The following is a 16,357-nucleotide window of genomic DNA, read 5'->3' on the forward strand; positions in this document are numbered from 1 at the left end:
AAAACATCAACTGTATAAGACCTTGAAAAATATGAAATATGTCAAATTGAACAAATAATTAGATCAAATATGTTGATTGAGAGCTTAAGTTGGAATGAAAACCAGAAGACCCTGCGGCCCTCGAGGACTGCCCCCCACATCCTTTCCTTTAAGAAAGGGCCATATGCATTCCAAACCTGTATTTCATTGCAGCACTTTGTGTTTTCCTTTTTCATATGCCCTGTAATGGTAGCTATTGGATGTGCAGCACGAGGGTGACAGGGTGACTAAAACAGTATCCTGTAGCTGGCACTCGGAGCACCGTGTGTAACTATTAGCAGGTAACAAACACATCACTTGATATCCTGGACTAAAATGGCAAAGGTTTATGTTGTCAGCAGCAGAAAGTGGTTATTATCGCAGTGCGAGATCTATCAATCTTTGCTATTTATTCTTAGACCTTTCTCCAAATATGGTGGTACACTGGTATCTGGCTGACCTCTTACGGATTTCTCCCAGTAAGGGCAATGTAAAAAATACAATTCAACTCGGCAGAAGAGCACTATCATTAATTGCAACCATGATCTTCCACTTTGTAACATACCTGCTGTGTATAGTTTGCAAGTGAAATAAATATCTTGTGCTTTGATAGATAATCCTAATCATTTTATGATGGCACATTTTGATTTCTGTGTCTGATCTTTCCCCATGGAAATTCAATTCTCCTCTTCACATTCATGAAATTCAGATTCTCTTTTTCTTTGTAAATGTGAGTGTACTTCTACTTGTTAAGCATTTGTATTGGATATGTCTGAAGGGAATTTATATGAATTCAACTCGTTCCAAAATGATGTTTTTGTATTTTGTAGAGGAAAATAAATCTATTTTTTGCTAACAGGTGTTGTGTTGAGGTCTATTGAAGCTTGTGTTACAAACTTCCATTTAGAAAAAAGTCATGAAACGAAACTGTACAGGTAATACATTGCAGGTCCTTGTGAAACCACGTGTAAGCAATCAGCAACTGCCCCGTTACGGTTTTGTAATTGCAGTCCTTCACGAGTGGTTCTGAATACTCAAACACTGTGTTTAGTCTGCTTGTCAAATTGGTTTCAGGAGCTGTTCTTCAGCTCTGTATGCCTGCTATAGATATGCGTAACTAAGGCTAGATCACTGTCTTTTTAGAAGAGCCAACGCCATCAAGTGATTCCTTTGGTCTTACTGGCAGTACACTGTTGAGGACTAGATGGTGCTGGTGCATACAAGTTGTCTGATCTAGTCTTCATTACCCTATAGCAGGCAACTGAAGAGCAACTCCTGAATTCCTTGTAATTGCACTTTGACACAGACTTAACAGAAGACAAAAAACCACAGGATTTGAGTAATTGCAGTAAGGACTAGAAGGGTTTGCACACCATGAAACAACAAGTGGATAGTACAATAATATTAACTTGTACATCAAGCTTTCTTCTATGCAGATGTTTTCTGTGATGCTGGTTTTACTTATTGGAGTTCTCAGCAGACAAAATGATAAATTGTAGCTGTTGGTTGAGGTGCTTGTCTATGTATGGTGACTCATTTTCCTTGTGGCGCAGTTGGGTTAGACAGGTTGGCAAATGTGCCCAATGAAAAAGACAACGTTCCACTGAGATCTGGGGGCTGTGCTGGGCAAGAAGCTGAGAGATTAACAAGTAATTTAGGTACTTTGAGGGGTCAGATTATGTTCTAAAGTGTACTTGTGTATATTGATGGGGAAACAAACGTCTTGTTGGATTTATTTCAATCAGGACATTAATTGAATAAATAAATAAATAAAACAGTTCCTTGTTAAAACAAAACAAAATTGAGCCAGACATCTTAAAAGCAGAGCATGCCTTCACAGCCTTGTCTAGACATATGCGGCACAAAGCATATTGAAAAATTGCATCTAGAATCGTTGTTTTCACAGCTACTTATTATATTACTAATACTAAAATAATACATTCAATGACAAGTATTTTGATGCAAACATGTTATCGTTCTAAGTAAATCCCGAACAATTAAACGCTCAATAACTCTCAATTTAGAAATACTGAAAGAAACTTCATAAATTTAATGACAAACTTTGATGTTTGTTACAAAATGTATGAAGTTTCAGGATAATTATTATTCTTTTTTTTTAATAAATAAAAAAATATATATGTTCCTTCCTATGAAGACATTTCTAAACCTAAAATAAACTGAATCCTGTATACAGTGTGATTAGATAAGTTTACTGCATCAATGATATTTTCACATGGCCAGACTCTGGTCCAAAGTGAAACCTGTAAATACCATGCCCTGATTAGCGCACATATTTTCTTTCTTTGATTCCACTCAAGACTCAGTGAGTGTTTTGACAACTTGCTGGGCACAGCTCCTTGGTGATGTGCAGGGTGAGGCTTGCCCGCCTCTCCTCTACACCTCCTGAGATTTCCTCTCTCTCTGGCGCCGCTGCTTGATGAAAGCCTGGGCTTCTCTGTCATTGCGCCGGGACTCCAGCAGCTTCAGGATATTGTCCTCTGATAGGAAGAGAAAAAGGCTGTTACACCATCACACCTTACTGCTGATCAAGTGAATACAAAAGAACGAGAACATTTACGAATGAGAGGAGGCAATTCAGCCCATCAACGCTTGTCCGGTTCCTAATAGCTAATGCCAACCAAGTTAAAAGTATTACAGAACGCCCTGCAGTGTTTACAAGAAACCCAATATTTTACCTTTGCTGTATCCTGTGTTCTCCATATCGCAGCAATTTTAATTTTTTAACATATTCACGATTGTTTTGATATTTTATTATTCCCACATCATAGGTGAATCAACTTGGGAATTACTTTTTTCGACTTTTACTTTGAAACAATGCAGTGTATCCAGTTCCTTCTGCAGCGATGCTGGCGCTCTGATTGAAATGAGTGGCGCATTGTGGAAAAAGAAAACCAGCATTGTTGTACAAAAAGCATGAGCTGGATACTCAGATCCTTAGAAGAGGTTATTTTTTCTCCTGGTGGCTAGCTAATGTTCACTTATATTTAACAGGTTTTCTGGAATTATATTAAGTGTCGGGTGCCAATACATTTAGATTGCCACTGTATCTTACTCACCATTGGGCTTGGGGTGCATGAGTGGTAGTCTGATTTGCTGGGTTTTTGCAGGTTCCTGGGATTCCCTCAGACCGGGGATAGTCTTCAGTGACAGGAAAGCCTCTCCCTCGAAGTCATCAGTGCCCAGCGTATCGTAGTCAAAGACGGTGAGTACCAGACAGGCTCCATCAGCATGACATTGCTCTGGGGACACCAAGCTGCCACAAACAGAGCTGTTCAGGGTCTGAGTAGCTACATACGGACAAGCCACAGCAATAATGATCTAAACTAATGATATGCATGCATGGTGCTTCTGGCTGAGGGAGTGATGTCAAAACTGATTGGGACCGTTAAGAGTTGAATCAGATGGTAGCCTTCATTTCTTCAGCTATGATTGAATATACAGGGCGATTCATAATTCACACAACGTGAATTAGAAATCATAAGAACATAACATGGGAACATTTACAAATGAAAGGAGGTCATTTGGCCCATCAAAGCTTGTCTGCTTAGTTTATTGCTAGCTGGTTAGTATGATAAACATTGTCCATTACAGGTACTATTCTATACTCTTAGTCCCTAATTCAGGAAAGGCATCCTCAATCAATTATTTTGGTAGGAGGTGTAGGTTTCCAACAACTATAGTTCATATCAATGTCACCATAAGAAAAGGTCCCCCTCCCCAACCCCAACCCCGACTCCCAGTGAGCCTCGTACAATTCAAAGGACTCCTCAAAGAGTGGGTTCAACTCAGCCTTTTTCTTCTTGGTGTTCCTGGTCTCCACCTCAGGGAACATGTATCTGGGCTCCAAGGACAGTTGCACAAAAGGGTCACTGGTACCTGTGAACAGAATACGAAGTTAATGACATTGCTAACCACTGAGTGTATTATTCGGTTTGACTATCTACTGTATGCTCAGAAGTATCCAAAATGAGTTTTACCCCACACAGACGGTTTGCTTACTAAATGCCTGGGTATCCCCAAATAGACAATTCCCTTTTCAAAAAAAGCTAAAGATTTGAAATGGGCAAGCCGTCTCACAAGAGCGGTAATATCCCAAATATATTCAGCAAAAAAAAATGTTTTTCACATTTAAAAAAATAATAAAACACCTAGGGATAATTTTTGCAAAAATGCACAGTATAACCTTGATAAATTAAATACCTTCCACTCCAGCAGCACTAACCACAAATCTATGAGCCTCTATTAAACAGCATGACGAGTACACAGTGCTTACCACTGTAGTCCAGGGGGATGAGATTGGCAGCGTTCAGCACCTCGATGTGAAGCTTCTGCTCTTCACTCTTGTAGGATCCAATCAACGTCACTGCACCATACTTCTCACTACTGTATCTTTTCTGCAAACGGTAATCAGGAGTGTCCACTTGTACATTTCAATATTCATTTCATTAGACAGTGTTTGCCCAAGTGTAGGACTCAAGTGCCCTTGTGAAATATAGAAATGGGAATGTCTTCCCACGTCTTGCTGGGACTGTAAAGTAGAGGTTCCTGCAACAGCACTTCACTCTTTGGTCCTCAGAACTCATGACCAGTGCAGCTACTAAATAAAATCTTTCTTTTCCTGAAACAATCTCTTTACCTCCTCTAAAATGGCATTTATGTGTGTTTAGCAGTTAGCCACAGGTTGTGCTATAGTACAATAAGTTATTCTGCAGGTTGAGGTTGCATGGCAAAAGCCTCTTCTTTTGGACTGCAAAACAATACCAAGTACATTTTAATTTACTTAGCTTGAAAATCAACATGTAAGCACTACCTGTACTATGGTGACACATCCCTGAAGCCCATGTTAACCCTCCCCTGCTGTGCTCCTCACCTGCTCTGCAACTTTCCGATCCAGGTACTTCTGAATGAGCTCCCGGCTGCTCAGCGTGGTCAGCTCCAGGTTAGCGTTCAGTGTCTAAAATACAGCAAATTACATTTTAAATATTTTTATTATTAAAAAAAAAAAAATCCATTTTTAAAATGTCAGAAGAACAATGTCATGCAAAGCTCTTATTTGTGAAGTAAAAATGGTGGGGGAAATGACTAAGAAAGTCTGTAAGTGTGGGTTTTCTTGTGAAGCCAGAGATGGTGCACAATAGATAGTTGGAGTCCAGTACTGAAAAGTGGTTAAGTAATAGGATATTGTGCGAATGGGGTTTGCTGTACTATAACTGAGTGAAGTGCTACCCCCTTGAAAGCTGGATGATTGAAATAAATCAAATAAATGAATGGCTCACCTTGTACTCCCCAGCATGCAGTGTTTCCAGAGACAGACCATTACCCTCTCCATGGAAACACTGCTCCAGACACTGAAACAAGACACATAAAAATCCCTGTGTTATCCTGCACACTCACAGTATTCACCAGTTACCACCACTCGCACCTCAAACTTACAAGCCCTGGCTAAACATTTCAAACGTCTAAATTAAAACCGTGATCAAGCTCATCTCTTGCTACCTCGGAGATTAAATTAATGAAGTAACAAATTGCATGTAATGATTTACATTTTTCAGTAACTTGTACTTGTAATGGTTCCTTTTAACCAAATGTGATACTGGATTACATTTTATGTGAAAAATAACGTAGTTACTTTTCATTTCATGTAACAAGGACTACAGATAATGCATAACATGCAAGTCAACTCAGTGATAGGCGAATACATGCAGTCCAACTCCAGTCTGGGGGCAGTTCCTGTGACTAGCATTGAGTACTCGTGACCTGGAACATGAACAAGAAGTAACTGTAACTAGTTACAGTTACTTCTCATGCACAGTTTACATTTTATCCAGATATTGTTTTTGGTTTGGTCAGACTGCAGCTTGAAATATTACTTGTAGATCCAGTTATCAACCCCACCCATTCCTCCTCTGACGGCATTTTCTAGCAAGATGAAATGAAATGAATGTGATATGTAAGGTTTGACTTGAACTTTTGAAGTGCTTTCTGATTTTCACATTATGCGTTAGACATTGTTACTTTTAGTTACATTAAAAAAAATAAAGGATAAACTGCATTATATAAAATATAATGTGTTACCACATTTAATCACCTGTCTGAAAAAGGAACCATTACAGGTACAAATGACAGACATTTTAAAGGTCTCAAACGTACAGTATTGAAAGAAACACATGTGATAGCAAACATTATAGTATTTTAATTTCAAAACATGACATCTGGTACTTTACTAGGTTAAGAAAATGTGTTTAGAAGCCATGCTTTTTTACTTCCTTCCTGGGTTATTTCAGCTGGAGAATGAAATTGTCCTCTCCCTGTCCCTGGCTTCTTTTGCAATTAGTGCAATTACTATAAGAAGATGCTCACCTGCAGTGCATACTGGAGCCTCTGGTAAAACACTAGGGAGCAGACCTGCTGCTGGGAAACTCTGTTCAGAATCTTAATGGCATGGGTCCACAGGGGAGCCAGGAGGCTGAAAAAGGGGAAAGCATGGCAGTGTGGGTCCAAATACACAGCCAACCCCTAATCTGATTGTACTTTTAAAATATATTTTTATTTATGTTAAACAAATTAACCCTCTGCTGTACAAAATGAAAACCTGGTGTTTATCCTAATAATACACATGGCACAGAAGTTCTGGTGAAGTTTACTCTGGTTTGACATTATAATGCTTACCTACACACTCTAGTGTGCTTTAAACTTGCTTTTATTATGAGAAACATTTGTAAGCTGTGACAAGCTTACACCCAGTGATGACCAAATTCCTTCAAGAACACCACACTAGAAGACATGGCGCTATTCTAGTGGAATACCTGTTAAAGTTTTCCTGCACCAGATTCTCATTCATGTATTGCAGTTCTTGCTCCAGAAACCGCATCAGAGAGACAACAGCCTGCAATAATCAAGATACAAAAACAGGTTACTACAAAACACCCCACCCTCTGCTTTATAAAATTACCACTGCTGCCTGTTATGTCAAACAATACATGGTGCACCAAACTAAATGCTTCATTGGTTTAATGTATTTTTTTTGATTAATTGAGCACATTTTCCAGGCCTCAAAATGCTTTATAGGAAGTGTACCTTGAATCAAGTGCATTTTTTAAATCAACTGTAAAAGACCTTGACAAAATATTAAATACTGAATGGCCAACTGAACAAATAATAAGACCAATTAAGTTAATTGAGAGCTAAAGTTGGAATGAAACCCAGAAAACCCTACGGCCCTCGAAGACTAGAGTTTGACACTCTAGTGGCATGCTGTGTATTTCACTGTCTGCACACGTCTCCCAATATTTAACTGTAGGGTATGAAAGATTGCTCAATTCATTTTTGATCAATTATTTTACTTTGCAAGGAATACAGAAAGAACTGCAGAAGACACAACTGCCACAGAATTATCCATCCTAACACTGTCTCCATTTATCCAATACTATCAGCAAGACAAAGTAATATATTTCTCTGAACTTCTGTCCTTTGTAGATGACCATTAAGCCTCACAACTACAAAAGTTTCACTATAAAGTAACACAATAATACGTTATTTTACTCTTTATTGAACGACATTTTCATTTTCTTTGCAAGGTATGAATTTAAATTTGCTTTTTAATTTTAACTCCTTTTCAAACAAAAATTAGGTTAAGATTAGGATTTTTTTTCTAATTTGGCTAGATTTAGGGCTGAAGAAAGAGAACCTTACTCAAAGTTTATTTTATCAATTCTTAATATTAGGTTTTTGTCAAGTTCCCGATATAGTAACAAAATAATAATACTTGTGAAATGTCAAGACAGTTATCATGTTCACTATGTAAGGTGTTTTGAATGAGGAAGAGTGATATGGTGCCTTTCTCTTAAACTGTTTTAGTCAAACTAAACTTTTTTTTTATGTTTTTATCCTTGGATCTACCTGGACAGCCTCAGCTACAAAGGAGATTGTTTAAAAAAAAGTTAGTGGTGTTTCTTACATCTTCCGGTTTGGGAAGGGGACCGTGGCTGTCAGCCAGAATCAGGATTTGGTTCTCAATATCTGCACGGAGCTGAGTAAGAGAAAGACACAGAGCATTACGATGCACAGAATTACCTCACTGGGGGCATTGAATCTATTTCTTATTGAAGTTCGTGAAGTGCATTTTTCTTGTGAATTACAGTAACATTTAAGGTGAAATAGTTTATGACAACCATAATAATCACTATACAGCAGAAAAGTACTGTAACATCACCTCAGTATGGCAGCCATATTAAGTCAGAGGAGTTAAGTTCACCAGCACAGTTATCTGAGATACGAGGCATGGACAGTTCAGCAACAGAGGCTTTGAAAATTACTGTCACAAAAGAGTTAGTATAAATCTCAAAGAGGAACCAAATGCACATGAGCACAAACTCTTTGCTGTTGATGTCTCCAGCACTGTGTGTATCCCTGCATACAGTGCATGAGCGCAAAATCTACAGAGGAATATACACCATATACAATTTTCTTAAACATAGCTGTAGTGTTGTTACTGTTCGGGACAAGAATGTCCAATTGACCACCACATGTGGTAGCATTAATAAGAAGTAAAGGAAAGCTCATACCTTGTGCCCGAGGGTGAGCACGGCATCACAGATCTGCCTGTTCAGGACTCCCTGTGTGTGCTGCAGCTGGGCGTACAGGGTGTTCCGGAACTGCTCCTCCTCAATCACATGACCTGTCCTCCGCCTCAGCCCTGCCCAGTCCAGTTGGTCAGGGACCTTCTGCAGCACTGAGCGTAGGTGTTCTATGTTGTTGACCACCACACACAACTAGGGGAGGGGCATGCAACTGTTTACACTCAAACCAAGCCAGGTACAGCATGAAAAGCTTTCAATTGCTGGATAAAACTGCTAGAAAACTGTCCTGATCAAATTTTGATTCTCATGTGTATAAACATTTCACAGTGTGCTTTGCATGTTTGAATTTCTATATACAAATGCATGCTTTATTGAATGTAAATCATTGTGTTTACCGGAACAAAAGTTAGAACTTCTTTAGTCTCCTACCTTACTGGCTGCATCTCCATGGTCTGATTTGAGTTCCTCAGCCCGTTGGTTGATCATTTTACAATACAGCAGTGTGATTTTGCACATATCCTGCATCCAGAGACACATAGGCTAAAGTTATCAAGGTCTTTCCCAACAGTGGAAGAAAAATACAACTTCATACTATAAACTAATAACAAGCAACTCAGACTTGTGGTTAAGGAGTTTGTTACTGATTTTCTTTTCACAAATAAATGGTGCAAATTTAAAGATTGATCTGGTCATATTGTTTAGTCTTATTCTAACTATTGTATGCACATCATTGTGTAAATATTTGTTTTTCCAAAAATAATACCCAAATGCAATCTTAGGACAGGGAGAAACTTCTTCAAACAGAGAGTGGTGAGGGTATAGAATGGATTTATCTAGTCATGATGAATCACTGGCATCCTTTAAAACTGAACTTGACAAAGTTTTAAGATCAATCAGCTGCTAGGAACGTGCACAGATGGGCTGAATGGCCTCCTCTCATTCATACATTTATACATTTTCTTATGTTCTTATGAAATTTCTATAGTCAATGATAAGTTTGGAGAAGATGTCAGTTAGCATCACCATTGATTCCAGAGCACAAACTCCATCAGTCTAGACCAACAAACTGTGAAAGTTCTCCCAGCATGGGACACGGCAAACCACCCTGTACCTCGGTCAACTTAACCATCACCATGAAGGCATCCTCTGGGTCAGGCCAGTTCAGCTGAATCCACATCTCGCGGATCTGAATAAAACATGTGGCCAGATCGACGGCAGAGGAGCTGTGCTTGATCAAAGGGCTGTTCTCAATTAAGGGATTCAGCTGAGAAGAGGAAGAAAAGTTAGGCTTGTGAGTTTGAGTAGATGAGTGGTTAGGGAAAGTGCTGGGCTGCAGTGCACAAGAAAGTCTGTTTGAGTAGATTAGAGGTTAACGTGGTGAGCTGCACTGTGGAAGACACTGGGTTGGAGTTGATCAGAATAATAGAAATGTATAAATGAAGTGACAGTAAGGCAGGGAAGCACACAGACAGACAACTGACTGTACCTGATCCACCTGCACGGCTCTCTGAACCCTCTCCAGTGCAGTGCTGTAGGCTTTCTGCAGCCAGCAGGGAAGCACATCTCTAAACCTGACATGGAACACAGTCAGAGCCAGCACTTTGTCCCTGAAAAACATTCACCAAGAATATGTCATTGCCTGCTTTCGTCTGCGTGTGTGTGTGTGACCATGGGTAAGGGTGGGTATGTCTACGAGAAACCCTGGATTGTGTGTTTCTTGAGCATGCATATTATCAGGGCAGGAGTAGAGGGGGGGGGGAAGTTGTAAATGGGTTATGATGAACTAGCTCCATCATTACAGGTCATCATAATTTGTTATCAAGTTCATCTCACATGGGCCAAACCTGAGTGGCTATACTCAATAATATTTCAGCCTTGAGAGCTACCGATTCCGAAGTTTGATGGTAAGGAGGTAAAAAGCATTGGGGAGAAATTAAAAGATTAAAGATTAAGTAGGGACTTTACATTTGAAGATATTAATTTAAATGCAGTACATGTTTCCAAGATACTGAACCCTGGAGACGAGGGCCCAGCCAGACCAAATTTCTCTGATAATAATCATAATAATCATAATAATAATAATCCTCCCAACATGCAGGGATGCTTTATATGGCTCCCCACCTAAAACTGAAAACCAGGATCATATGAGCCACTGGAGAGCCCCAGCACTGGCATTTTCACCTTTACCTTTTGTGTGTATGCTTTCCTTCACAAAGACTGCAATTTCTCTTTCAATAACCAGACTGCCCTCTATATACAGAACATACACAAATGAAATGTAACCAGTGAGACATTAAGAAATGCAGACAGTATAAAGTATCAGCAGGTAGCTCAGGGATTGTGATGACTAATGCATCAGTCAAGTTCATCTCAAACATATCAATTGGATTGAGACCCAGGGATCGTGGTAGTCATGGGAGATGCCTAGTCTTTGTCATGCCCCCCCCCCCTTGAGTGATGCCGTATCCTATTTAAAGTGGCAAGCAGTGTAATTGAGGTAAATAAAGGAGAAATCCTTGTGTGACTCACTTGTTCTGCATGTAGGACTTTGCTTTGTGCACATCCAGTAGACTGAGATAGAGTGGGTAGAGAATGTCAGCTACCTCCTGAGAGAGCTGTGTCTCTGTACTGATGTGCAGAGTCTCCTGCACTTCCACTGCCAGCTAGACAAAGACAGATAATAGAGGCTGAATGAACATTAACAGTCATTGCTTCGGTGACGCCCAAACGCAAACCTATAATTGATTCAAAATGATTGGGGCTGGCAGAGATGAAAAGTCACATTGTCACATGATTTGATTGGAATGAAGCTATTCAGTACCAAGCACTTGAGATTCTCTTGACAAACTCAAATAATCTCGAAGCTAGATACTGTAAAGGCAGAAATAATTAAATACTGGAGCATCATAACACACAACCACTCATGCTCTAATCATTTCAGTCACAGCACCAACACTGCTCTAAGAGGAAGCACAAACTGCATACAGAATGTGCCCTGGCAAATATTCCCAAAAAAAGCAATCCCCTAGTTTATTTACCTATGATGTGTGAATAAGAAAATAGCGAAACAATTACGAATATGGACAACAGCAAAAACAGCAAAGGAGAGTCATGTTTTTCTTGTTTCAGCTAAAGACAGGTGCACTTACCAAGGCATCAAACTCCAGGTAGACGACCGTGAGCACATCCACTTGAACAGTGCTGGAGACAGGTGCACACACAGTCAGGACACAATAGTTTGGGGCAGGCATGCATACAGGCAACAGCATTCAAGAGCACAGCACTAATCCATGGGCTATACTTGAAGACACCATTTGTACCTCAGTCCTCCCTTGGGCATGACGGTGGGTTGCTCAAAGTTGGAAAACAACATTTTCAAGGTCTTCAATGTTGAAATTAGTTTTAGTTTACATTATTATATGCCATGGGTTGATGTAGTGTCCACCATCTAATATTACATTGTTAAAATCTCATTACGGTCCTTTTATAACAATCAATGTATGCTTATTGTATGTATTGGATGTTGATAATCTTGTACAGGTGGGAATAGATTAGTAAAGTTAGATTATGAGGTGGAAATGTCAGAGAGTGAAATGTGGAAATTGTAAAAGTGGAATCCAGTAAAGTAGGAAGGCATGAAAGAGATATCAGTGTGTAGGAGAAGGAAAGGAAAGGAGAGATCTGTAGTACTGGTGTGGAGTACTAGCAACAGAACCATAACCCACTCCGCGTGATTGCAAACGCCAATAAATAGTGAGAGAAATCTAAAAAAGAAATTAAATGTTATTTGAAGCTTCCTACTTTCACGAACTGTGGATGCAAACCCTGTCATGCTTTAATTCATATTTTAAACTATGGGACACTGCCCTCCATTGTTTTCTATGGAGGTCACTAGTTCTGTTATTACTCAATAAGGGAAAAGCAAATGCTAAATACTGACACCTCTTCTAAAACCAACACTTCACAGGGATGCAGTGATTATTTGAGATAAACCAAGGTCAATAAATAACTTTACGAAGTCGTAATATAATAGTGGTCCTGACAGTGCTGTTGCGTGTTCCTCATTAGTAAAGGAACTCCCTTATTTGGTTTATTGACTCAGGACTTCAACTGTTACATTGTAACATGCCACAGCAAAGCCATTATCTGATAATTAATCCCATTTTGTTTTTTTGTTTTTTTTACCACCAGTTGTAATTAATGAGCCTCCTTATTAATAAATACAATAGTATAACTGTGAAAGGCAGTCAATGATAGTTCAGCTGGCAGTGTAAGGATCTGTACGGTGTGGTTCATTAGACCCTGGTTATTGGAAAGCTGCGGTCTGTGTTGAAGTCTCACCTGGAGAACACTTTGGTCCACACCTCCTTGTTGACTTTAAGGTCATCCTTCACTTCCTGGACCAGGCTGGCCAGGGCTCGCACAGACTGCTCCATACTCTGCTGGGGAAGTGGAATTTTATTAGTAGGAATAAATAAATAATATCTGGAGCACATCAACTTAACTGGAGACTTTTTACAACACATTAAGTATTATTCATACGAGGCATATAGGATACCAGTATCTGAAGTACTTACATACTTACATATTTAATTAATAACTTAAGAAACCAAATGTTGCTTAAGGCTGGACATATCATGTGAACATTTGTTTATTTAACCCTTTCAATAGTATGCTGCAACAATTTGTTTACTTTTGTTTTACAAAGTACAATGATATGGGACAGTATTTTATAAGTGAATGTCAGTACTATTCTGAATGGAAAATCTTACCAGATGACTCGAGCACAGTATACAAATGTATAGTATTTAAATGCCTATCACGACCACATGCCTACCTTCACCATTGGCTGGTGTAGTTCTTTCTTCATTTTGAACCATTCCTTAGTGCCTTCCTGAATAGGAAAAAAAAATAAGTTTCCTTAAGATTTCTCCAAAGAGTACCAGCTGGAGGGCACTGCTTTAAACAATCTGTTCCTGACTTGCCTTTCCACATGTAGTCGTCGACTTTTCATAATATCATAGACTATATTATACTGCATCTAGATAGATACTGAAGTGTAGCTTTTGCTTGACCACAAACATGAAATGGTGAAAACTGTTTATATTTGATCATAAAGAGAGGAACAACCAGTGTTATGGCACAAAGGACAGACATCGACAAGTCTAAGCAAAAAAAAAACATACATTGCTGCTTAATACAGTACCTGAAGAGCTTCAGTGGCTTTGTGTTGAAACTCAATGTGTTTGAGGTTGAGCGCTGGAAAAGCCTTCATTTTACACATCTGGACCAGCACTCTGCAAAGAGACCAGGAACCAATAATCAGCTTGCTGTTTCAAATCATTACAATGCAGTATTATATAATCTAACAGAACAGCTACCACTGAATTACCAGGAGTACGCTCATTTTAACCTTCCTCAGAATTCTTTCTAACCCACGGTAGTGGTTTTGTCCTGTTTTTTGGAAAAGGAAGCTATTCGGCATAGCTAGGCTGGTCTGGTTCCTAGTAGCTGATTCATTTCAAAACCTGGTCAAGGATCCAAATGCCTCAACAACATGACCATGTAACCCACTCCATACCCTCACCACTCTCTGTGTGAAGAAGTGTCTCCTACCCTCAGTCCTAAGTCTATCTGCACTTAATTCCCAGCTATGTCCTCTGGTCCTGGTTTCTGTGTTGGGCTTAAAGTATTGGTCCAGATTAACTACGTCAACTCTTTTTAATATTTTAAAGACTTCAGTCATGCCCCCACCTCAGCAGGGACTGTAGGCGGTGGGCTGACTTGGGAGGGAAGACGTCACGGAACCTGCGAACCAGCGAGAGTCCGTAGAGCAAGAAAGCCTGAAGTGAATCCGCCAGCTCGTGTTTCTGTCAGGGAGCCAGAGAGCAGCAGATTACACACAGCAGTGCAGCACTCTAGCAGTTAGTGTCAGCTGCTGTTTCAACATATTGAAAAGCACATATTTAGAATTTCAAACAATTTAACAGACAACCACTTGTCTCAACACAACGCACAAGCTGGAAAACTAAAATAAACAAAATAGACATTAACATGAAACAAAATAGCATCATCACACATGATACACATTAAGACCAAGAAGCAACTATATCATTGCAGTAATTTATTCTTAAAATGATTTATCATAATGTTATATATGAAAGACACACACATCATGGTTAACATGTATTTAATTTTTTTTTACAGTAATGAACCAAAAACTGCCCTACACTGATGAAGGAGCAGTGATAGCTGCAATAATTTCAACCACTCTAAAAGTTCAGATTATGATCAAATTGGGTATTACACTGAGTAATCCCCTGATAGGGGAGCTCCTCCATACACTCACAGCCTGCTGATACAGGAGCTCCTCCACAGACTCACAGTACCTGCTGTTACAGAAGCTCCTCTGTGGACTCACAGTACCTGCTGATAGGGCAGCTCCTCCATAGACTCACAGTACCTGCTGATACAGGAGCTCCTCCTCCATAGACTCACAGCCTGCCGATATAGTTCCTCCTCTATAGAGTCACAGCCTGCTGATACAGGAGCTTCCCCATAGACTCGCAGTACCTGCTGATAGGGGAGCTCCTCCATAGACTGACAATCTGCTGATACAGCTCTTCCACAGACTCACGGTACCTGCTGATACAGGAGCTCCTCCATAGACTCACAGTACCTGCTGATAGGGGAGGTCCTCCATAGTCCACTGGTACTCGATGCTTGTGAGCTGGTGGAGTAGGATGTTCGAGTCCAGCTCTAAACTCTGGTATAGTTTACTGAAGGCCAGCCATTTTCTGCACAAAGAAAACAAATTCACTAAAGCAACCTTGGACTGGAGTTTTATTTTCAAGAGTATAGTTTCTTGATAGAAGCTGTCTGTCTAAAACTTTGGTTTCAAAGAACTACTGTTAATGCTAAATGTAAGTTACTTATTAAAACTATAGATATGCTTTGCACCAATTTAAATGATGGTATTCTCTACAACTGGCTTACCATCCTAACAGCAATCTCACAGGACTGCAACTGAATAGCGTTGAAACGAATAATACGTTTTTTATTATTCTTTCAAACATTTAGCACATATTCAAAAGTATAACTCATATCATAGTACAGTAATAAAAATCTCTTAGGAGTAAAAAATATTCAGACCCCCATCAAATCACCAATTAAAGAAAGGAGAGAAACAGAGCATGTGCTTTTCATTTCAGACCTCATTTACGCATTGGTTTCCTTTGTATCTTTGTGATACAGTCATTTATAAATTCTGCTATATGAACCAATACAGACATGGTCATTTTTGTCACTGAATACATTTCAAGCTGTTTTTGTCTGACTATTCGAATGTGTCCCAGCAGTGAATTATAATGAACTGCTATCCACTGAACAGTACGATACAGTTCTGAGCAACGTTACTCACCCCAGGTCCTGCAAGAAGGGCTGCAGGTTGTTGAGGGTGGCGTGCAGGTGCAGCAGGGTCTGAGCTGGGGCACAGAGCTCTCCTTTCCAGGTTGAGCTGCCTTCCTGCACATGGGGAGAGGAGGAGAGTGATTGGGAGCTCTGGGTTTCAAACCACACGTATCTGGGCTGTACAGAAACTGCTGGTTCCCACAAATTAAACTACTATTACAAACAAAATGTTAATCAATAAAAACCACTAAGAAAAATGTATGTTTGTGTGCTGAATGTAATCTAGATGAACTGTACAGTCAAAAGAATCATATTTTGTGAGATTGATT

The 16,357-nt window shown here is 39.6% G+C and overlaps 1 protein-coding gene across 4 annotated transcripts in view; it reads right to left on the minus strand.

The window, feature by feature from the left end:
* Positions 1-57: 57 nt before the first annotated feature.
* The window catches only part of unc13d (unc-13 homolog D (C. elegans)), a 39,563-nt gene continuing 23,263 nt past the window's right edge, over positions 58-16,357 (minus strand). For 3 of the 4 annotated variants that reach the window (XM_041219964.1, XM_041219962.1, XM_041219965.1), the window contains exons 14-34: positions 16,039-16,142; positions 15,298-15,415; positions 14,373-14,488; positions 13,825-13,915; positions 13,456-13,512; positions 12,960-13,060; positions 11,768-11,819; positions 11,148-11,281; positions 10,105-10,225; positions 9,730-9,882; positions 9,048-9,137; positions 8,604-8,810; positions 7,997-8,068; positions 6,846-6,925; positions 6,400-6,505; positions 5,316-5,387; positions 4,910-4,993; positions 4,313-4,433; positions 3,792-3,915; positions 3,096-3,292; positions 58-2,516 (exon numbers count right to left, since the gene is read on the minus strand). In XM_041219964.1, the coding sequence (XP_041075898.1) occupies positions 2,413-2,516; positions 3,096-3,292; positions 3,792-3,915; positions 4,313-4,433; positions 4,910-4,993; positions 5,316-5,387; positions 6,400-6,505; positions 6,846-6,925; positions 7,997-8,068; positions 8,604-8,810; positions 9,048-9,137; positions 9,730-9,882; positions 10,105-10,225; positions 11,148-11,281; positions 11,768-11,819; positions 12,960-13,060; positions 13,456-13,512; positions 13,825-13,915; positions 14,373-14,488; positions 15,298-15,415; positions 16,039-16,142 (2,304 nt within the window). In that variant the 3' untranslated portion in view covers positions 58-2,412. The remainder of the gene's footprint in view (positions 2,517-3,095; positions 3,293-3,791; positions 3,916-4,312; positions 4,434-4,909; positions 4,994-5,315; positions 5,388-6,399; positions 6,506-6,845; positions 6,926-7,996; positions 8,069-8,603; positions 8,811-9,047; positions 9,138-9,729; positions 9,883-10,104; positions 10,226-11,147; positions 11,282-11,767; positions 11,820-12,959; positions 13,061-13,455; positions 13,513-13,824; positions 13,916-14,372; positions 14,489-15,297; positions 15,416-16,038; positions 16,143-16,357) is intronic. The other variant, XM_041219963.1, reaches the window with a different exon arrangement.

This window comes from Polyodon spathula, chromosome 20 (assembly GCF_017654505.1).
Source record: "Polyodon spathula isolate WHYD16114869_AA chromosome 20, ASM1765450v1, whole genome shotgun sequence".
NCBI lineage: Eukaryota > Metazoa > Chordata > Actinopteri > Acipenseriformes > Polyodontidae > Polyodon > Polyodon spathula.